Source organism: Hypanus sabinus, chromosome 8, assembly GCF_030144855.1.
Source record: "Hypanus sabinus isolate sHypSab1 chromosome 8, sHypSab1.hap1, whole genome shotgun sequence".
Classification (NCBI taxonomy): Eukaryota; Metazoa; Chordata; class Chondrichthyes; order Myliobatiformes; family Dasyatidae; genus Hypanus; species Hypanus sabinus.
In genome coordinates, this window is record NC_082713.1 from 146,354,135 (window position 1) to 146,376,378 (window position 22,244).

Here is a 22,244-nt window from a genome sequence, read left to right on the forward strand (position 1 = left end):
GATTTCTAGTGATGGTAATGTCCCCATCTTAGAGACTGCTAACAAGACTGATGGTAGAACAGTGAAACTACCCTTAAAATTGGAGCATCGGAGTTAACTTCCCAGATCAAAAACTGTGAAGCCAGAGTTAATCCTATCAAAGCAGCTGAATTGTAGTTCATTTCATTAAATAATCTGGAAATAAAATTTGAAAATTGTAAAAATGAATAATGGGTACTGTGATAGTAGTACTGAATTGTAGCAAAAACCATTTCTGTGAGTCCAGTTCTACAGCATTAATGCACTCCTACCCCCTAATACGGCCTAGCAAAATTATCACTCTGCTAAATCAGAACACCTGCATGGTAGACTGAAGAGTTTCAAAAAATTAATGGTTCACAAGTCCTTTCTCATAGATAATTACTGATGTTTGACTTGTCAGTGACAGCCACATCCTAAAAAAAAATGAAGTCAAAGAGAAGACTAAAGGACACTTAATGGTGAGTGGCAGATGCTCCAGTAGTGAAGGGTTTGCATTTTCCATAAATATTACTCATAGGTAGAGCCTTGCTTCCCAGCACCATGTATGGGTAAAGTTAATTATTTGAGGAGGCACATTCTGCTGTTAGTTGATCTCCCTTGTGTGCCTTCTTGACTAAGATTTTCCTATCATGATTAAACTTCTGGGACCTGTTAAATTATCGGCAGCTGTCACAGGGCTCTATACTTCTAGTTACAGAGTTTATTGTTCCCAAGCCTCTGTTCAGAAAATCCATTTCAAACATGAGTGGGATTACATTGTAAACCGTTGTGATAAGATTATCTATTTCCATTGAGTATCAAATATGGCAATCAAATGAATGGCAAAGGCTTACATAGATGGCTTGCAGAGTATTAAAGGTACCTTAAGTGAGATACATGGGATCCTAGGTTTAGCTATTTGCTGCAAAAATAAAACAAAATACTGAAAATGCTCAGCAGGTCACATATAATCTGTACAGAGAGAAACAGGGTTATCATTTTCTATCAATGATTCTTCTACAGAATATGTTGTACCACTGATCTACAACAAGGTACCAAGCTGCTCATTTCAAGAAGGGATGTGTGTGAGAGACATTTTAGGCTCAAGGATAATAGAAGTGTGGGTTTAGCTCAAAACATTTTCAGTTCATAACTATTGCCCATCTTGGCTCCATTCCTTCAGTCAGTGTGTGTTACCTTTAGAACCTGAAGGCTGCACTTCATGGGTGCAAGCGAAGCTGTCTCTGCTGGATTCCAAAACCCAGAGGGCATCCAAGAAGCAAGAGCGTCTCAGCAATCAGAGTAGGGTTTTAGATCATCTGCCTTGATCACTGATGAAGCCCCAGAGGTAGCAGTGATAGAAGGAAGAATAATAAAGTTTGAAGAAGCATAGTGGGTGACACTACTAAATCTTCATTCATCATCACTATCATCACCATTATGTGGTATGCACCAGCTGCTCATACGACCATCCACCACCTGCTCCCATGGCTTCATGTGACCCTGATCCGGGGCTAAGCAGGTGCTACACCTTGCCCAAGGGTGACCTGCAGGGCAGTGGAAGGAAGGAGCATCTTACACCTCCTTTGGTAGAGTCATATCTCCACCCCTCCACCCAGTATTAAGCTAATAAATTTCAATGTTATTCTTGATCCATGTAAATGTAAATTAATTCCTTCATTTGTTCTTTTAACCCATTTTTGATCAGAGCTAGTAAGTGATTTTTTTAACTACTGATGAGACATAAATTGAACCAGCAATGGAGAGGAGGGCTCAAAAGAGATGTTCAGGTCTTTATAGAGGTGTTCCTAGTTGGGGGAAATGCAAGATTTTTTATAATATGAAAGTCAGAAGGGGACTGATTCAGTAAAAGACAGCCGGATCACTAATGTGCTCCAAGCTCAATGTGCAAAGTTCTGCAGAGGGCAGTTCATCACTACCCTCCTGGGGACCCTGGAGGCTGAAGGGAGCTTCCAAAACCTCTCAATATAATCCTGGGTATATCAGTGACTTAGCTGGTCATCATATGGCATTCAATGCATTGCTTCTGGTATATGCCTGAAGTTAATGACCCTGCAACCCAGGGAAACAATAGACCTCAGCTTAAAATAACAATTCACATACCTGGCAGCTCTGGCAAACACGCCAAAGACTACCCACCTCTTTTCTCGATTTGCAGCCAGTCAACTACAAGATGCTACAAATATCTCTGCAAAACACTGGAACAGATTCAGACACAAATAAGTTGGTTGTGTCTAAGCCTCTGATACACCTGCCTAGAAATTCAATAGTACCTTTAGTTGGTGTGTTAAACCCAGGCTGTGTAGAGCACTAAAGCTCACCAAGGTTCCCTGCAAACCAAGAGAGGCAGGGTGCTGCAGCTCCTCTCATTCTCATTTGTTGTTGAACAAGACCAGCACTGATACAAAGTAGAAATCTGGTATTCAACCTTCCAAAGCTGTCATGAGGCACGAGGACAAAGCCCTTCACATGGCCATTTGGGAAAGCTACTGGGAGGGGTTTGCTACTTAATGCTGCCTATCCCTGTCAGGTCTCAAGCCCCCTCAACTGGCCTTCTCGTCAGTAGCTCACTAACAATTTCTATTATGTCTAGAAAACCATGCAGTCACATTTAAGTTAAAAATAAATTAATCCACCTCCAAATGAATCGCTAATATATTAAAACTGACAACAGCCTCTCCAAAAACACTGCTTATGCACAGCCTAACACATAGCAATTAAAAGGAGAAGACAGTTTGGAATGAACATTTCAATGTGTTTGTGATTTCACAGGATTCAACTCCATTTCACTCTAAGTAATAAAGATCGTCCTTATGAAGTCAGAGCTCCAAATCATGCCTAACTTATGAAAGATGAAAGTGGGTCGATAAGCAACATCTCCAGGACTTGGCCTGGGGTTTACTGGGAAGTTGAAATGGCAAACAGTTTAAGGTAATTGCAGGAAAAGGATTTGTTTTAGTGGCCTGGCTTTCAAAAGAACAGATATGAGGTGGACAATGAGGAAGATAAGGTGAGGTCATCAGGAACTGATCAACTTTGCCGAAGAAATAAAAGAGATACACCAGCACAGTTAATATTATAGAGGATGACTTCTTTAAAAAGTTTTGGAGCCACTGTCATGAGGTGGAAGCCTGTTTCAAGAAATACAAATTTGGCTTAGTTGAAAAAAATGAGAACAACATTCTTTAAGACCCTGGATGCACAGATATACTTTTGAAGAAAGTGATACTGGGAATTGTTGCAAATATTGGACAAAGGCACGCTGTGGGGCAAAATACTCTAGGCTACCTGAAAACTCTCCCTGTAGCAGCTTCCTTGGGCATGTTTATCCCCAACACTAACTGAGTGACCTAGAAAGTGCAACATTTGTCTCTACTGTAATCATGCACCTTCATAAAGACTAATGCAAATTGAGGAAGCAGAAGTTAAATTGCCAGAAGCAGTAGCAAAGAAGAGTTCTTGTTGTTATTTAGGAGATAATTTATACGTCAATACCTCTGTATTATTTTCTCCACATCTTGCTTCGAGGCAAATCTCGGCCTTCTGCGGAAATTGTCTTCACTTTCAAAACGTATAAACTTCTGACACATTTCTGAAAGGAAAAAAGCTTTAGTACTTCAAAAATAATTAACGCATAACAAAGCACAACGTGGAAATTATTTAATGTCCAAAATGCATTGTAAAGAGGATGTAGCAGATAATCTGGGAACTCTTGGTTTCCAAACAAATATTCAGGACTTAAAATAACTTAACCAAGGGATTCTCTTTCCACCTAGCACCAGGCAACTACCAAGTAATTCAAATTTCCTTATCAAACAACATCCAGAGAGGAATATAGATGGCCTTTTATCTCATAGTTCCTTAACTTGGAATATAGGCGAGCAATGCTCAGATATGCACATACTTTTCTTTTAATATCTACTGATCTCCTTCAGGTTATTTTCTTATTGAAGGTATTCAAAGGAAACATTTTTCTCATTCCTTTATTTTCTATTTAAAATTTTTAAATGAACTTCTCGAAAGGTCTACTTGGTACTTAAGGATACGGTCAATAATTTTGGAAATAGAAGATTACCTATTCACCTTTTGCAGCTGGCAGATTTGGATTTTCTCACAAGACTCCTACATTAGAACTACAGTTAAATATTTTGCCCATTCCTAGCAGGAGCCAGCAATATGAGATTCTGGCCTAAAGATGCAGCTGAGGAATGGAGTCCGAGAGAAAATGAAGTGAGATGGGAAGATAAATTGATCTGGGCATGTGTTTCAGATGACGGAATTAGGAGAGACAATATCGGGGTGGAAGGAAACACTGCTGCTCCTCCTGACATGCAAACAACGCTAGAACTGCAAAGTAGAAGCTGGAGGAACTCTTCAGGTCAGGCAGTGTCTATGGAGGGAATTGGGCAGTCAACATTTTGGATCAAGACCTTTCATCTGGACTGATTTCTCTTGTACTTCATTCCCTTTGTTCACCTGAACTAACCCTTCAACTGGAACCAATCTGAATTCGCCTCTCTCTGCCTCAGTTTACCCAAGGCTTGAAAATAGGCGTGTAACAATTCAATGGGAAACAAAATTTTCAGTCACAGCTCTTACCCAGCTTATGTCTGCCCATGTATGTACAACCCATAGATATAAGCATTCATTTGGGAGACTGGTGAATGATTTGCCGGCTGCAGCAGGACTGCAGGCATCTCTTGTCATGTAGGAACTCAGTCTGCAGCTGAATTTCCCACTTGGGGACAGTTCAGGTCACAAATGGCTCACAGGATCAGAACTCTGCCTTAACCTAGGGAGGATCTGTATTAGAATAATTACTCCATTACTGACACACCTCTAGAGGAAAGAAAGGCACTGCTATTAAAACCAAGTGTTGGGAATGTTAGCCATAAGGTTTCTGCTCTCTTCTAATTCTCTTGATTATCAACAAACTTTAATTCTTCCACCTTCTTGTGTAGCACACAACTGACCAGTTCCATTGTGAAATCATCCACCTGTGACATTAATTCAGTTTTTCACTCTCCATAGATGCTACCTGACCTGTTGAATATTTTGTGCATTCTTTTTGTTTTATCTCAGATTCCCAGTAACTGTTGTGTTCTGCATCAAATTGTTCTAGCATTTTGTTCGCTCTCTCTTTTTATCCATCTGCCTCTAATAACACTCCACCTAACAGATCAGTTACAATCAACAAATATTCACCACTTTCACTAGCAGCATTATGTTACCTTCACACTCCTGGTCTCCACCCTATTGCAGTCACCCCCAATATTCTCTCTAACCTCTTCCTTCTCTACATCATAAAAACTTCCCAGTTCTGAAGGTGGATCAGCAACTTGCTACATTACGTCACTTTGTCTCACCTTAGATGCTGACTGTTCTGCTGAGTACCATCGACATTCTCTGTTTCTATTTCCGATTTCCAGCATCGGCTAGTTTTGCTTTTGATTGGTCACTTTTCTTACAGCCATCCAAGCCCTAAGATCTGCAATTATATTCCTAAACTTCCTGCTAAGGTAGTGCTGAAATCTGCCTCTTTGAGCTTCCAGTCTTCTGCCCTGGAAACTTGCTGCATGGCTCAGTATCTAACTAGTACTCATATAAAAGTTCACACAGGGGCACAGCTGGCAAGCTGCAGCCTTCCAGCTCCATTAACTTGGTTCAGTCCTGATGTCTAGTTCTGTCTGTGTCGTGTTTGCACTTTCTCCCTGAGATTACATAGGTTTCCCCCAGGTGCTCAGTTTTCCTGGCATATCCCAAAAATAGGAGAGAGATTTAAAATGTCTTTAGTCATGGATGAGATGCTGGAGGATTGGCGGATAGTTAATGTTGTTCTGTTGTTTAAGAAGAGCTCTAAGAATAAGCCAGGAAGTTATATGCCAGTGAAACTAATATCAGTAGCAGGTAAATTATTGGAAGGTATTCTAAGGGACCAGCTATATAAGTATTTGGATAAACAGGGATAATCAAAATGGTATTGTGTATAGTAGGGGTCATATTTCTAACTAATCTTAGCATCCCCCAAGGAAGTTTCCAGGAAAGTTGAGGAAGGTGAGGTAATGGATGTTGTTTTCAGGGACTTCAGCAAGGCCTTTGACAAAGTCCTGTGTGGGAGGGTGAGGTAGTAAATTGGATTAGACATTGGCTTTGCAGGAGGAGCCAGAGAGTGGTAGTAGATGGTTGTTCATTTGCAGGGATAGAGAAGTATGAACTTGGTGCACATGAACCGATTTCAGCTGAAGTCTGAGAAATTGGTTAAAGAAAGGAGTAAGCAGGAGGAAGGAGCCAATTTAACCAAGAACAAATAGGAGAAATGAAATAAACAATGCAGTGATTTTAAAGCAGCTATGAATGCAAAACAGAAATCTGTTCATGAGAAGGAATGCAATACTAGCATTCATACAAAGTGTTTAAAGCAGGTACAAAAGCTGCAGGACCAGCTTACTGCACAGAGGAATAATGTGTGCTTTTGGATCTGAAAGAGCAGAGGAGTATGAAAATAAAGTTGTGTATAGGCATGATTTTATAGGTAGTGCGATCGGAAATGGTCATAACGTGGAGATTCCACTCAAGGATACCCTGCCAACATCCAACCAGGATATAACGTGGGGAAATGCGGGTCAGGGCGGAAGCCAGCAGAGAAATTGTAGAATGGAAATAAAACAGCAATGTAGTGCACCTTTGCACAATCAGCTCACATCAGCTGTGGTTATATGGGTCATTATGCCTGGAACTATATAGCAAACAGTTCATGTAATTTAAGTCCTAACAAAGATCAGAGATTGGACCTATAGAAGGGCTAGAATATGTTGTAATTTTGGTTAATGGAGATTTCATGCTGTAAACTTGAATGTTGTAAGGGTGCACCTGGATGACAGACTTGAGTGGAGCACCAACACAGAACCTGTATAAATGACGGGCCAGAGTTGCCTCTGCTTCCTGAGGAGATTGAGGTCCTTTGAAGAATGCAGGCCTCTCCTTCACATGTTTTATCAGTCTATTGTCACTAGTACAATCTTCTATGCAGTGGTGTACTGAGGCAATGGCATCAACACAGGTGATGCCAACAGGTTCAATAAACTGAATAGAAAGGCTGGCTCTGTTATAGAAATCAAATTGGACACACTGGAGGCTGTGGACGCTATGGAAAACCCTGGCAATTCTACACAATGTTTCTCACCCTCCGCATGCTACCTTGGCTGAACAGGGGAGCACTTTTAGTAATAGACTATGACAACTGCACTGCCCCAGAGACCACTATATGAGGTAATTCTTACCCTCGGCCATTAGGCTCTATAATGAGTCAACCTACAGTCGGGAAAGTCATAACCAACACCCACCCCACACCCCCCCCCCCCCCCATCAGACTGTTTGTGGTAACTTAATTTTTATTATTTCTTCCTTCTAATATTTGTATATTTCTGCACTTCTAATGCTACTGTGACACTGTAATTTCCTTTGGGATCAACAAAGTGTCTCTATTTGTATGTGATGGATAACTTCCAACATTTCTTTGTTTTAAAGGCTTAAAGTAGAACATTTCCTTAATGTTATCGAATTGTAACTGGATATTTTGGTAATGTTTTAACTCTTAGGAAAAAGAGATTTCTAAAATGGTTTAAGGTGTAAATGGTTTGCATGTTTCAAGTGCGTAAAGTGTGGCTATATCTAAAAGAGATCGTGTGAGAGTGTGACTGAAAGAGAGAGCTGTTTAAAAGACCACACCTTTAAGAGTTTGCATTAATGTATTGATGTCCCTACGCAACAGTTATTTTCAATCTTCCTTGGTTCTTTGAAAAGCTTTTCATGGATGTCCCACAGTCTATGGATTTTTGTTTATCCTGTCTGTGTTTTTGGTTTGTGTTTCTTTATTCATTTTGTGTGGAATTAAATTTAGAGAAACTCAGATTCCACACTGGCCTGGTCAAATGTGGGTTGAGAATGAAATTTGTACAACTCTATTCCGGATATGAGATAATGAAGTTTTTATTCTGGATATGAGATAATAAAGTTTCTACTTTCCTTGCAGATAATTTTTATTGTACTAGAGAACTGTATGGGTGTCAGGATATGATAGCAAATGACCCCAAAGGACCATTTGTATTAAAATAATACAAATTATTAGGTAGAAGGAGATCAGAAAGCAATACCTGAGAAAAAGACACAAACAAAGGAAAAAGCCTATTTAATTTTTTTTTTTGTAGATGACTCCTCATCAGTACAGATGGGCAGGAGGAGAACTGGGCGTGATTATATATATGTAGAGGATGAACATGGCCAGAGAAGGTATGATATAGCTTTAAAGTTTACAGGTGCACAGACAGCAGAAGTGGCAGCTGTGGCATATGTGGTTAGCCACCAAGAATGATGTCTACCCAGGATCGGGCATACATTCTGATAGTATGTATGTTTGCAATAGCCTTACAAAACATATGCCTCTGAGGGAAGCAAGAGGCTTTATTTCTGCTGACGGAAAGCCCCTCCGCTATGCTACTCTATTGTGGTATATACAGTATTTGAAGAAGCCAAGGGGAAAGAATGCGGAGCCATAAAGGTGAAAGCCCAGTCCAAGTTATCCCAACGGGAATAAGAAGCCTGTTGAGTTAGTGAACCAAGGTGCTTTAAATGGGTAGGAGTGGCAGCCACAGATTGGGGAGAAGGGATGACAGAAGGAGCAATAGGTTAAGATTATGGATTTAACTGAGGGGTAGAAGGAAGATAGAGAATTAAAAAGGAATGTAAAGAAAGGAGCCCTCCGACATACCAGAACGGTGGAAGGTCCTTGGACTAATTTGCAGATAAATTATGTTGGCAATTTACCCCAGGAGGGTACAAATATATTCTTGTAGAGGTAGATCTTTTCTACAAGTGGGCGGATAGCTTTCCTAGCTAAGATAAATACAGCCAAAGCCACTGCAAAAATCCGATGGAAAGAGTCCTCATTCACTGGGGATTAACTCAGAATATAGAATTAGATTAAGGCATGTATTTTACAGCCCATAAGACAGAGGAGCAGAATTAGGCCATTCAGCTCATTGAGTCTGCTCTGCCTTTCCATCTTGGCTGATCCCAGATCCCACTCAACCCCATACACCTGCCTTCTCACGATATCCTTTGATGCCTTGACCAATCAGAAAATAATCAACTTCTGCTTTAAAAATACGCATGGACTTGGCCTCCACAGCAGTCTGTGACAGCGCATTCCACAGATTTATTACTCTCTGGCTAAATAAATTCCTCTTTACCTCTGCTCAAAAGGGTTGCCTCTCAATCTTGAGGCTGTGCCCTCTAGTTCTGTATACCCCCAGCATAGGAAACATTCTCTCCACATCCACCCTTTGTGGTCCTTTCAACATTTGGTAAATTTCAATGAAATAACCATGCATTCTTCCAAAATCTGGTGAGTACAGGCCCAAAGCTGCCAAATGCCGCTCAAATGTTAAGCCTTTCATTCCCGGAATCATCCTCGTGAACCTCCTCAGAGAATGCAAGATGACCTGAATCAAGCAGAGATTTCATATGCTCTATAGTCTAGTGGAATTGTGGAAAGAATGAACCCAATGCTAAAGAAAGTATGATTGCCAAAATGGTGGAACAACAGGACAGACGGTTTGGGCCTGTGTACTGATGAATACAAGGTATGCAGCAGCATCATCAACGGGTTACACCCCCTATAAACTCATGACTGGAAGAGACATGAGAAGTTTTGGGGAGTTGTTAGGATTAGACTTGTTAGAACCTGAAATCAATGGGATTGTGTCAATAAAGTGGGGTACAATAATTGAAGGAGGCCCATTATGTGGCAGCTCGTCAACTAAGAAAGAAAAGGAAACAGAGTGAAGCCTACTTTGACTCAAAAGTCAGTCCCATAGAATTAGGTCCAAGACAAAGAGTGATGATTCAAATACACTAACCCACCTCTTTTTTTAAATCCAAGATTTAGAGGGCCCTATGGACAAAGCAAGCCCCTCAGGAGTCAGGGCAGACGAAAGTGGATGGTACCATATCAACCAACTGAAACTGGTGGGGGAAAAACAGGAACGTTATCACCACTAGCATGTACCAATTGATGCACACGATAATCCTGAACTGGAAGATTTGGGGTTGGAAAAGCTGCTCCAAGCAGATATCAACATTTGACTGAGGAGGAATTTGCGTGTTCTCGGAGTGTGAAGGTCAGGGAAGTTTTGTCAAAAAAATTAAGAAAAGGGAAAACTTGTTGGTTTCTGCCTCCCATATCCTGAAATGAAATTGGGTGGAAAAAGATGGATGGTTTGAGTACAAAGACAATTGGGAGCATGGATTGGACAAGCTTGAAAGACAGATAGAAAATATGGACTGACAATGATTTATGATTGAAATTTGAAAGCAGAAATAAGAGCAGAAATTACATTTGTGTGTTACATGTTTAATTCAATATGATGAGAATAATGTAAAATCAACTACCCCATAACTTCAAATAGCCGGAACTACACTAGAACCTAAATGTAGTGAGACTCAATGTAACACAGATAGGGCAGGAATAGTGTCAGAGAATACGGGGGTAGTTTGCAGGTAACTTTTAAATCTAAATAAAATAATAGTGCTTGAATGGTGCTCCTCTACAACAAGAGAGTTATTTACTTATCTTCTTGGGAGACAACTAAGCAGTTTAAGTCAATTAAAAATGGGGAAAAAAGAGAGGACTATTGGAACTATTGGGAGCAGGTTATGCATAGCAGAATTAGGAAGCTAGATACATTCCCTTCAGCAGAAAATGTGGGATATTACTGGAGAAAATTATTGGGATCAGATACAGACTAATCAAATTGGTCAGAGTGTATCACAGGTAACTCTGGACTCACTTAAATTTTCTGAAGCCCCTTCAAGATACAAACAAATCTGAATATTGACCGCACAGACCTCATGTCTAAGGAAATGCATAAAGCTGAGATCTGTGCTACATATGTTAGTTTATTGTCCACCTTGACTGGTATGAATGCACTGCAACTTGATGCACATCTAGTAGCAAACTGGGGATCAGGGGGTTTGGGAAAGGTACCCTTGTCTCATATTAGAAGGCTTACTCTAACCATTAGAATACTGGGTACTGTGATCATGGTAAAGGGAGGTTTTAGTCCCATATTTCAGATTCCCAGACATGGAAATAATTTAACTTACCCTTTGAGAGAGTTCACAAGGTGGGCAAGTATCATAAGAAGACTTGGATATACTTAAGTAAACTGCAAACACAGGTTACGGTTCTGAATGGTATCAGGAAATCGATAGGATTATCAAGATGTCATCGACGGAGAAACCACTGGGCTCATCCAGAAGAGATTGCATGACAGAAACTTCTGAATTGTAGTGTCAGTACTTATGAGAATTCTACATTCTCCATTCTGATTGTATATAATGAGTTTTTAATCACAATATGCACTGGTGGGATAGACATATTATATAGCAACAGCAACAACGAGTTATACCAAGGGACGAAAATAGTGTCCTTGGCAAAGTCATACTGATGTAATTGGGAGCATGATTACTGATTTGATTAATAGAGAACAAGCTTCACCTCAGCTAGCAATAAATATGGTAACAAAAGAGAGCCTCACGATCCAACAAATTGATACAGATCGATGTCTGTAGGACTATGTTGATACCGAATTGCTGCCGATTCCTCATTTGACTACAGACTGGACACGAGTTGTGGCGGAAGCAAAGGAGATAATCCATCAATGGATTAAACATACAAAAGCTACCGAGACACAGTGATAAAGCAAATGAAAAAATGAGTAACTCAGACTCTTGGGTAAGTTCTGGAATTGGGGATCAAATGTACAAATACATCTATGGGTGAGGACAATATCACATGCTGCTGTAATACCAATTTTATGTACCTGGTAATTGTATTGTTTAATGTGTATCACCTTAGAAGGTGGAAGGCTGAACTAATGCAAAAAGAAGATGATGATGATGGTTCTGTAATACTGTGTGAACGTTTGTCTGTATACATAGTATATGAATTCAATAAGTAAATGGTACCTTTATCTTTGTATAAGTGCTGCACACCTGCTTGGGGTTCATGGCAGTCCTACGAACAGTCAACAGAATATAGGAGGATAGTGATCCTAAGATAAATACCTTTGGATCAAGAGGAGGGAGATGTTGGCCAGAAAGAACCTACAGTCTACAGACTAGTGAATTCCGATGAATCAAGGACAATAGAAGAAGACTGACCAATTGTCCTTGTTCTTGCCATAAGGAAGGAGATGAAGACAGCTGTTTTATGAAGAGATTCTTACTCTTCCATTTTGTGAGATTAAGTTGCTTGGCCTAATCAGTGTGATCTGCTGGTCTAGGGATCATTTCCAAATAAGAAGTTGCTTATGAGGTGTTCTTTGACTGTTCATGGAAGGTCAGAAAAACTTAGTAGGTGTGCACACAAGTATTCAGTTGTGCCAATTCACTGTTGAGACAATATAGTTACTGGTTGGTAATTACAGATTCTCTCTGCGCCTCCTGATCATTATTGCAAGGGATGATTCTTGTAACAACTCAATGGGCTAATATGGCTGCGTTTAGGCATTAGGAAGTATTGTCTATATTTAACCATCCCAGTTATCATGGGTATTAATAATACAGATAGCCAGAATGTGTACATTACCCTAACAGCTGAAATGTAGCTACTGCAGACAACATGAAATTAAGATGCAAGCCATACTTGTACACTAATGCACACAAAACGCTGGGGGACCTTAGCAGGTCAGACAGCATTTATGGAGACGAATAAAGAGTCGACACTTCTACCTAAGACCCTTCATCAGCACTCAAATCTGGACAAATTTGTCCTGGCAAAGTGCCTTGGCCCAAAGCATCAACTTTTTATGCCTTTCCTTAGATACTGCCTGACCTGTGGAGCTCCTCCAGCATTTGGTGTGTGTTGCTCTGGATTTGCATCATCGGCCGTATCTCTTGCATTTAGATTTGTATAATAGAAACAAAAAAACATAGAAACATAGAAAACCTACAGCAGAAAGCTGTGCCGAACATGTACTTACCTTAGAAATTACTTAGGGTTACCCTCAGCCCTCTATTTTTCTAAGCTCCATGTACCTATCCAGGAGTCTCTTAAAAGACCATCACCGGCAGCCCATTCCACACTCTCACCACTCATGGAATAAAAAAAACTTAACCCTGACATCTTCTCTGTACCTACTTCCAAGCACCTTAAAACTGTGCCCTCTCATGCTAGCCATATCAGCCCTGGGGAAAAAGCCTCTGACTATTCACACATCAATACCTCTCATCATCTTGTACACCTCTATCAGGTCACCTCTCATCCTCCGTTGCTCCAAGGAGAAAAGGCCGAGTTCACTCAACCTATTCTCATAAGGCATGCTCCCCAATCCAGGCAACATCCTTGTAAATCTTCTCTGCCCCCTTTCTATGGCTTCCACATCCTTCCTGTAGTGAGGCGACCAGAACTGAGCATAGTACTCCAAGTGGGGTCTGACCAGGGTCCTATATAGCTGCAACATTAGCTCTCGGCTCTTGAACTCAATACCACGGTTGAAGAAGGTCCATGCACTGTATGCTTTCTTAACCAAAGAGTCAACCTGCACAACAGCTTTGAGTGTCCTATGAACTTGGACCCCAAGATCCCTCTGATCCTCCACACTGCCAAGAATCTTACCATTAATGATATATTCTGCCATTATATTTGACCTACCAAAATGAACCACTTCACACTTATCTGGGTTGAACTCCATCTGCCACTTCTCAGCCCAGTTTTGCATCCTATCAATGTCCTACTGTAATCTCTGACAGCCCTCCACACTGTCCACAACACCCCCAACCTTTGTGTCATCAGCAAATTTACTAACCCATCCCTCCACTTCCTCATCCAGGTCATTTATAAAAATCACGAACAATAGGGGTCCCAGAACAGATCCCTGAGGTACAACACTGGTCACTGACCTCCATGCAGAATATGTCCCATCTACAACCATTCTTTGCCGTCTGTGGGCAAGACGGTTCTGGATCCACAAAACAATGTCCCCTTGGATCCCATGCCTCTTTACTTTCTCAATAAGCCTTGCATGAGGTACCTTATCAAATGCCTTGCTGAAATCCATATACACTACAACTACTGCTCTACCTTCATTAACATGCTTAAGTCACATCTTCAAAAAATTCAATCAGACTCATAAGGCACAAACTGGCTTTCACAAAGCCATGCTGACTATTCCTATTTGCCTCTCCAAATGTTCATAAATCTTGCCTCGCAGGATCTTCTCCATCAACTTACTAACCATTGAAGTAAGACTCACTGGTCTATAATTTCCTGGGCTATTTCTACTCCCTTTCTTGAATAAGGGAACAACATCTGCAACCCTGCAATCCTCTCCTGTCCTCATTGATGATGCAAAGATCATCGCCAGAGGCTCAGCAATCTCCTCCCTCACCTCCCACAGTAGCCTGGGGTACACCTCGTCTGGTCCCAGTGACTTATCCAACTTGATACTTTCCAAAAGCTCCAGCAAATCCTCTTCTTTAATATCTACAAGCTTTTCCATCTGCAGCAAGTCATCCCTACAATTGCCAAAATCCTTTTCCGTAGTTCTCCGTAATATTGTGTGTGAATTCTCTGGTGATAAAACAATACTAACAGATTTCCGTGAAATAACTATACCTTTGAAACTTTGTTTTGCACTGGATTCTGAAGACACTTCACTGATTTCAGCCAAGTACAGTTTCTCAAGGTCCGCTGAACACACTCGATCCTGTTAAATATATCGATCGGATCATTAGGCTCACTGGTTATTAAAGATTTGCACTACACTAAAAACATTAATTATCAACACATTGGACACCGATTTTAACAGAAATGAGCAAACATGACAACTTTGAAATCTAAGATTTAGATTATAGAAGATTAAAGAAACTTGGTTGGTTCCTTTGAAAAATTATGATCTGATATTTTCAAATGTATAAAGGATAGTCATGAGGATAATCTAAAAAAAAGTTCAATGTGTTCAAGAGTTCAGATACAAGGAATAAAAGTAAAAACTATAAGATATACAGAAACAGAGGCCTTTGTTTCACACAGGGTAGGAAAGGGACGTATTTTTTGGGCAAAGAGACTAAAACACACAGTATAGGAATCAAGCAGCTAGATATACCTCTGGAGGAAACACAAGCTGTGGTACACGTAGGGGTTCTTAAGAAGTAAGATCCATGTAGCTTGTATTTTCAGGTACATTTCCATGTACCAAACCTAACAGTATATACACAAATATACTGTATGCATGGAGATGGGGGGAGTGGGCGAGAGGGAGGGGGAGGGGGAGGGGGGAAATGAATGCTAGTGCATATATAGCCACATGACATGGGATATAATTATATAGAAGTGATTTGCCCCTTGACATTTAAAACATAAAAACTTATTGTCTAAAATTGAGATCAAGAAGTATGACTTAGCCAAAGGAAAATAGATTTCAGGCCAATTGGTTGGAATTCAGGACCAGCATATTCCTGTAAGGATAAAAGATAAGGATGGTAAGGTTTGAGAACCTTGGATGACAGGAGATATCGTAAGATTAGTGAAAGTTAAAAATGAAGCAAATGTAAGTTTAGGAAGCAGAAATTCAACAAGACCACTTAGGAATATATAGGAAAGAACAAACTAGAAATTAAGAGCGCTAGAAGGGGCCATGAAATGCCAGTTTAAGATGGAGCTAAGGAAGTCAAACAATAAGTTCAAAAGGAAAGGAATTCAACTCAACATTATTAACAACATTTTTGAGGTACATTGTGGTGGAATATCACCACAAACAATGAAGAGAGGAGTAAAGGCGAAACTCTCTTGAGCGATGCGCTGTGCTGGTGTGTTGCAAAGTCAGAGCTTAATGTGTTTGAGACGGCGTCGGAGTTGGAGCAATTGGTTCGGAGAGGAGTCAAGGCGGAGTTTTTGATACCTGTCCATCTAAACTGGGAATGAGTTTGGATCAGCACCAAGCCAGTTTGGTAAGGTTGAGAATGGCTTCGGGTTGGGAGGTGAGGTCTAGGCCCAGAGTGTGTCACTGCAGCAGGGTCCGGCTCTTAGTGCACAGCACGATCCAGCGTTTGGACAATTTAAATGCTGGCCCAGATAGACTGGAAAGGCAGAATGTTGGGACAGAGGTAATGGTTGGGCTGATTCCACTCACTCTTACGCTATGTTCACTTGTCTCTCCGCGTCACTAAGGCTTTGAGACTATTCTGGCTGCTATGCACTTTGTGTCTGCGAGCATCATGGCTATTTCCACGATATGATGAACTGAGGCTGAGGCTAACGGCCTACTCCAGCTGTTCTGGGGTATGGGACTATGGACTTAATTTGGTTCAGATTGCTGTTGCTTGCTTGTATAGTATGCATGATTTGTGTTTTTTTCTCTTCCTCAGCACATTGGGCATTTGTTTTTTTTTAAATTGGGTTCTTTTGATTTTCGTGCTTTATTGCTGCCTGTAAGCAGACAAACTTTGAGGCTGCATAAATAAATAAATGTACTTTGACTTGACTTTGAAATGCCCTTGACAAGTACAATGAAGGAGAATCTTAAAGAATTTAACACATATTTTAGAGCAATCAATATTTGTATGGAAGCTAACAATATAAATGGCAAGGGTACCAAAAAATGTAAAAGTTAAGTCAAAAAAGTTTACATTTTATTGTGAATGCAAAATTATTAATCATCAAATGTCATGCTCTTCACTGAAGTTCCAATACCATCATTATGCTCAGGTAGCAAGTTGAAAATCTACTCACAAGTTACAACTTCGATTATGTCTGAGTATACAACATTTTTGAATTGTTTAAACTGATCCAAGATCAAAAAAGTCAAAGGAAAAGGAAACTTACCTGACTCTCATATTCAGTCCATTTTCCAAAAGCATCCTTCGCATACCACAGCCATTCGGTGGTCAGGATGTAGTTCGGGGGTTTAGTTACAGAAGATGCAGTGGAGAGTCGCCTCACCTTGTAAGGCCCAAACATCATTGTCTCAAAATTAATGAGAGGAATCCCTGAACTGTTAAAATAATTTGGAAAAGTAAATGTTGAGGAGGCATGATCCAAACCTTTAAAATGCTAGTAGTTATATAGTTAAGACTAACCAATCTAAGATTAATCTAATGATTAGAATCTCCATTTCCTGGCAGTGCAATGTACATGTGGAACAGGGCACTAACAAGCCCATTTAACGTCTTGTAAGTAACACTACTGCAGCATGAAGGCCTGGTAACAAATTGGTTTACAATTCTAACCACTGTGGAGTCGGCAGGGATGAAAACTAACCATTTCCTTAAAGTCCCTATTGTGTTTTATCTGTGCCCACTGTTCAATGTTCTGTTTGACAATTTGACATAACTCCAGCATCTGTTGATGTGACAGAACTGGTAAGTACAAGAATAAATGATGAATGGCATTTACCAAATATTCCATATGCATGATTGTTGCATTCACATTGAGGGGGCAATATTGACACACTGTATAGTGCTGCCGGACTTGCACAATGAGGATTTCCTGATTTTTTAAAACTAATTTCAAATGTCCTGATGTACTTCCACTGAGTAAATCTGGATTGGACTGGATCGTGTGTGAACTGGGAAAGGAATAAGTAGCCTTGATGCACCATCAATAACTCTCAGAGACTGGAAGTGAACGATAGGCTTTTATTAGCAGCAAAAAGGGAGCACGATATCTCGGAGACTGAGGGAGGTGCAGTGCCTCCAATCACCTTTATACATGGGTCTGTGGGAGGAGCCACAGGAGCAGTCAGCAGGGGGCGTGTCCAGACAGGGTTACATAATTTACCACAAGCCTTTTCCCTCACTGTACATAGGTTAATTTAGTTTCAAAGGGCAGTATTGATCTAAACCAAACTTTCAGAACTTTTCACTTTGTAGATCATGAACTACAGAAAAACAAGGAACGACATACACTAATTAATTGAGATTAAGAGTACAGTTAATTCCATTTTAAAGTAATTGAAGTTACAATTTATTTTAATTACAAGTTAAATTATAAGGAAAAATCTACCTGGTGATGTTGTTTGGGTCACAGAAATCCATTTCAATTTCTTCCATGTTTGGCAAATCCTCCCATTCTTCTTTGTATATCTGCCACCTGTAGGGCAGGTGGAAGTGAGCTCGTATGCACCTTTCTGTAAAAAAGCAAAGGGATGAAATTGGATGCTGGTTCATTCTGTCATAATGTGTGATCTCTTGAATCCATTGATGTCAAGAAAACAGATTATTAGAGTCTGTAATCTGAAGACAAAAAGGCAGCAAAAATCATTCGCCATATACATTTACATGAATTAGGAAATTTTGTGGTGCATTGGCATGACATGCAACAAAAATTACATTCAACAATTATAAAGAATAAGGTAAAAGTAAAGTTAACCTACAGATATGGAATAAAATGTGCATAAATAAATACCAGCATGTATTTACAATATAAACATTATGTAAAGTGGATTAAAGTGTTTACAGTGCAGTGAGGAGATGGGACAGGGGGCTAATTAATGGTTAACCAGATTAGCTGCCAGGGTAATAGCATGAATCTTTTGTTTTAATAGCATATAGCAATTTCCAGAAGGGAGTGTTTGAAAATGGCAGTTTGCAGGGTGGTGTGCCCAGAAGGATTTTTCATGCCCTTTTCTTTGTCCTGCACACACAATGATCCAACAGTGATATTAGACTGCAGCCACTGACCTTTCCTGCTGACCTGACAGTTTGCTGTAGCTTTCATATATTGTGAGGAGATGCTGCACCAAACTGGACAATGACGGCTGGTGTGAGGATGTTCTCTATGCTGGCTGTGTAGAATTGCATCAGCGTGTTCTGGGGAATTTTACTGACTACCGCATGAAGTACGTATATCCACTGTCAAGGCTTTTTGTTAATGAAGGGGATGTGGTTCTCTCGTATGAGGTCCTGCAAAATAATGACGCTCAGGGACCTGAATGTTGGAACGGTGCTAACTATCGATAGGGTGACGATGAGCGGGTGGAGAGAAGGCCTACTTCTCCTGAAGTCTCATGTGCACCTCCACGATTTTGAGGGCATTCAGTTCCAAGTTAATGTGATCGCACCAGGACACTATTTGATTTACTTCCTGGTGATACTTAGATTCATCGCATATTTTGAAATATGCAAATTTATCCCAATGATCTGGGATCCACTGTACATTGTATGCTCATAGTCTGAAATCTTGTTAACATTCTGATAAATATGTACCACTTCCCTAAGGCCAATGCATGTTGATATGATTGTATTCTTTTCACAGTACAGTTTTATCTGCTTATCTAAGGAAATATGTATTTCTTATAGAGGGAGTCCCTGGTTCCAAAAACAGCAGGTTGCCTCTTGAGGAGAAACTAAATAAACTGGGGCTAGAATTTAGAGGAGACCTCATTGAACCATAACAACTTCTTAAAAAGCTTTTAAGGGTAGATGCAAAGCTTCAATAGCTGAGGAGCCTAGGGCAACGGAAACAATTTAAGGGCAGGATCAAGATGAGAAGAATTTTCTTCATTCAGTGGGTAGTGAAAATTTGGAATTCTCTATCCAGAGGGGTTATGGAAGCTCAACTGTCTGTTCATTCAAAACAGAATCAATATGTATCAGAATCAGATAAATCACTGGCATACGTTATGAAATTTGTTGCTTTGTGGCAGCAGCACATTGCAATACATAACAACAAAAATTTAAAAAACTATAAATTACAATAAGATATATTTGGGAAAAAATAGATCAGATTTTCCCAAGTATGGGCATGGGATGGCACAGTAAGCATTCTTGATGGTGGTATTATAGTGGTCAAGTGTGCTGACTCCTCTGGTTTCACAGGTCATATGTTGGTGGTAGTAGTTCAGAGACTTCTTCAAGGTTGAAATTGCCCACAATGATAGGAAAGACGTCAAGTGCACTGTTTCGTGACTGCAGATCACAGTGCTCAGCTCCTCCAGTGCCTGCCTGACATTGGCCTGAGCTGGAGTGTACACTGCTACCAGGATGGTGGCAGAAAACTCCCTCGGCAGATAAAATGGATGACATTTGACCACTAGACGTACATATATGAACATTAAGGGACTCATGGGATATGGGGAAAGTGCTGGAAAATGGGGCTGAGGCATTAGATCAGACAAAATCTTGGTGAATGGTGGAATAAGCTTCAAGAGATTGATAGAGTATTTTCGCTCCTATTATAAGATAGAGTGCAGTCCTCTCACCGCTCTCCTGCAGGTTTTAAAGATCTATTGATTAGATCCTTGAACTGCACACACAATTTTGGGGTTAACTCAGGGAGACTGGAATTAAAATTTTAACAAATATTGCAGGCACGAAATCGGAATTAAAAAGAGAAAATGTTATTTAAAAAAAACCCAACAAGCTGGGCAGCATCTGTGGAAGGGCAAGAAGTTAGTATTTCAAATATGGGACTGTTGATTACACATGAGAAAGAGAGAAATAAGTTAGTCTAGGTAGTAAAGGTAGTTATCTCAATAAGCAACCAATATCTGCTATTTCATTTGAAATATAAATTGGCCATCAATTCTGTGATGTGCAAATCTGATAACTACTTACGCAGCTATAACATTATGAGTTTACCTCATTCTACACAAACAAAATAAAACCAATGTGCAATTAAGATTAAACAGTTAATTGTCAAACCTACATGCCAAATTTGGGTAGGTATTCAGGTTCCTCAGGAAATCCCACGTCTCACTGAGATATCTGTCTCCAGCCTTTTTATCTTACGTAGCCCTTGTAATGCTCTGTCGAGTTCACAGAAATGCTTATATTTAAATTTTGAATTATAGTCTAAAGCTGTTAGACCTATATGAAAGTGTCCACATTGCATTTGTTACGTATCCCGTAACTGGATAACTTACCAGCAAAGATAGAGAGGTCCGTTGAAGTCTGATGTCACTATTTTCAAACGTTTTTATTGATAAAGGGACACAAAAGTGGGTTTAATACAAACATTCAGATAGTGCACATCATCAACACTCAATCTAAAGCGCGGGTATAGTAATAATCATCATTAAGAAGTGAGCTCTACTGTTGTCTAGGGGTTAATAGATTGTCTGTTGGAAATATAAAAGTCACTCAAAGTCTGCAGGCCTCAGCCCTTTGAAAATCGCTGGGTTTTCCGTGGGGCGACTGAGAGAGAGAGATTGGGGGAGAAGAGAAAAAAACTTGCCGAGTCTCGATGAATCTTCCGTGAAATCGGGGGAGCGTTGGTTCCCTCTCCCCGATGTTAGTTAAAGCGGTTTTCTGTGATTCCAGCCACAGATTCCAATCCCGGAATCTGACGCACGTGGCTTCCTTCAGAATGCCTTTCGCTGCTGCGGGATCACTCTCTCGTGTCTTCTGGGTGCGTCTGAGTGGCTGTCCCCCTGAGACTCTCCTTTATACTTCCTCACGGGGTCGCAGGTGTCAATCAGGTTGGGATGATGCAATCTCTCTCTCAACCAGCCCATCTTTCCCAAGGGCTTTTCACGTGGTCTCCATGAGACAATAGTTGCTGTTGTCTTTATTCTGTATCCCTGGTGGGACCTGCAATTTGGCACGTTTTTCTCTCTCTCTCTCTCCTACTGGGTCTACTGACCCCCACCCTTTTGACGGGTGTTCTTGCGATTCTCACAAAGGAGGGGGCTGGGATCATAACACCTCCCCTCTTAAAAAAAACGTTTTTACCAGCGGTTAAAACGGAGTGGTCCACAGTCTTACAGGAGTTTTGAATCTAACACAATACACAAGTTTTTCTTTTCACAAAATACTACCGTTATACATTCAAGTCAGTATCTAAATAGTTAACGATTACAGTGTCCCTTTCTTTAATATCTTAACATGGCGAACTGTACATCAGACTTCAATTCAATAACCACCTATTTATTTTTTTTCCCTAAGCAACAAAACTAAGGAGGTGTGACCTTAGCTTAGGTGCATTTACAAAAGTTTACGCGAATACTAATCGTTTCAGTCGTTTAACTTAACCGGCAGGTCTCCAAAGGGCTGTCTTTAGTATTCACAGGCTTTGGCGCAAACCCGTTCAACCTGTCTGGCTGTCTAACAATGGCATCTCCATTAACCGTTGCCTCTTTTTCGGCGAGCCCCCCCGTGGGGAACTTGAGTAATTTTTCGTGGTGAACTCCCGCCAGCCTCGTTCATCGGGGTTATTTTTGCAA

General features: G+C 40.4%; 1 protein-coding gene across 1 annotated transcript in view; it reads right to left on the minus strand.

Moving 5' to 3' along the window:
- The window catches only part of LOC132398548 (protein mono-ADP-ribosyltransferase PARP12-like), a 73,868-nt gene that overhangs the window by 29,638 nt on the left and 21,986 nt on the right, over positions 1–22,244 (minus strand). The window contains exons 5-8 of the mRNA XM_059978168.1: positions 18,086–18,209; positions 16,907–17,075; positions 14,699–14,789; positions 3,517–3,613 (exon numbers count right to left, since the gene is read on the minus strand). Coding sequence (XP_059834151.1) covers positions 3,517–3,613; positions 14,699–14,789; positions 16,907–17,075; positions 18,086–18,209 — 481 coding nt within the window. The remainder of the gene's footprint in view (positions 1–3,516; positions 3,614–14,698; positions 14,790–16,906; positions 17,076–18,085; positions 18,210–22,244) is intronic.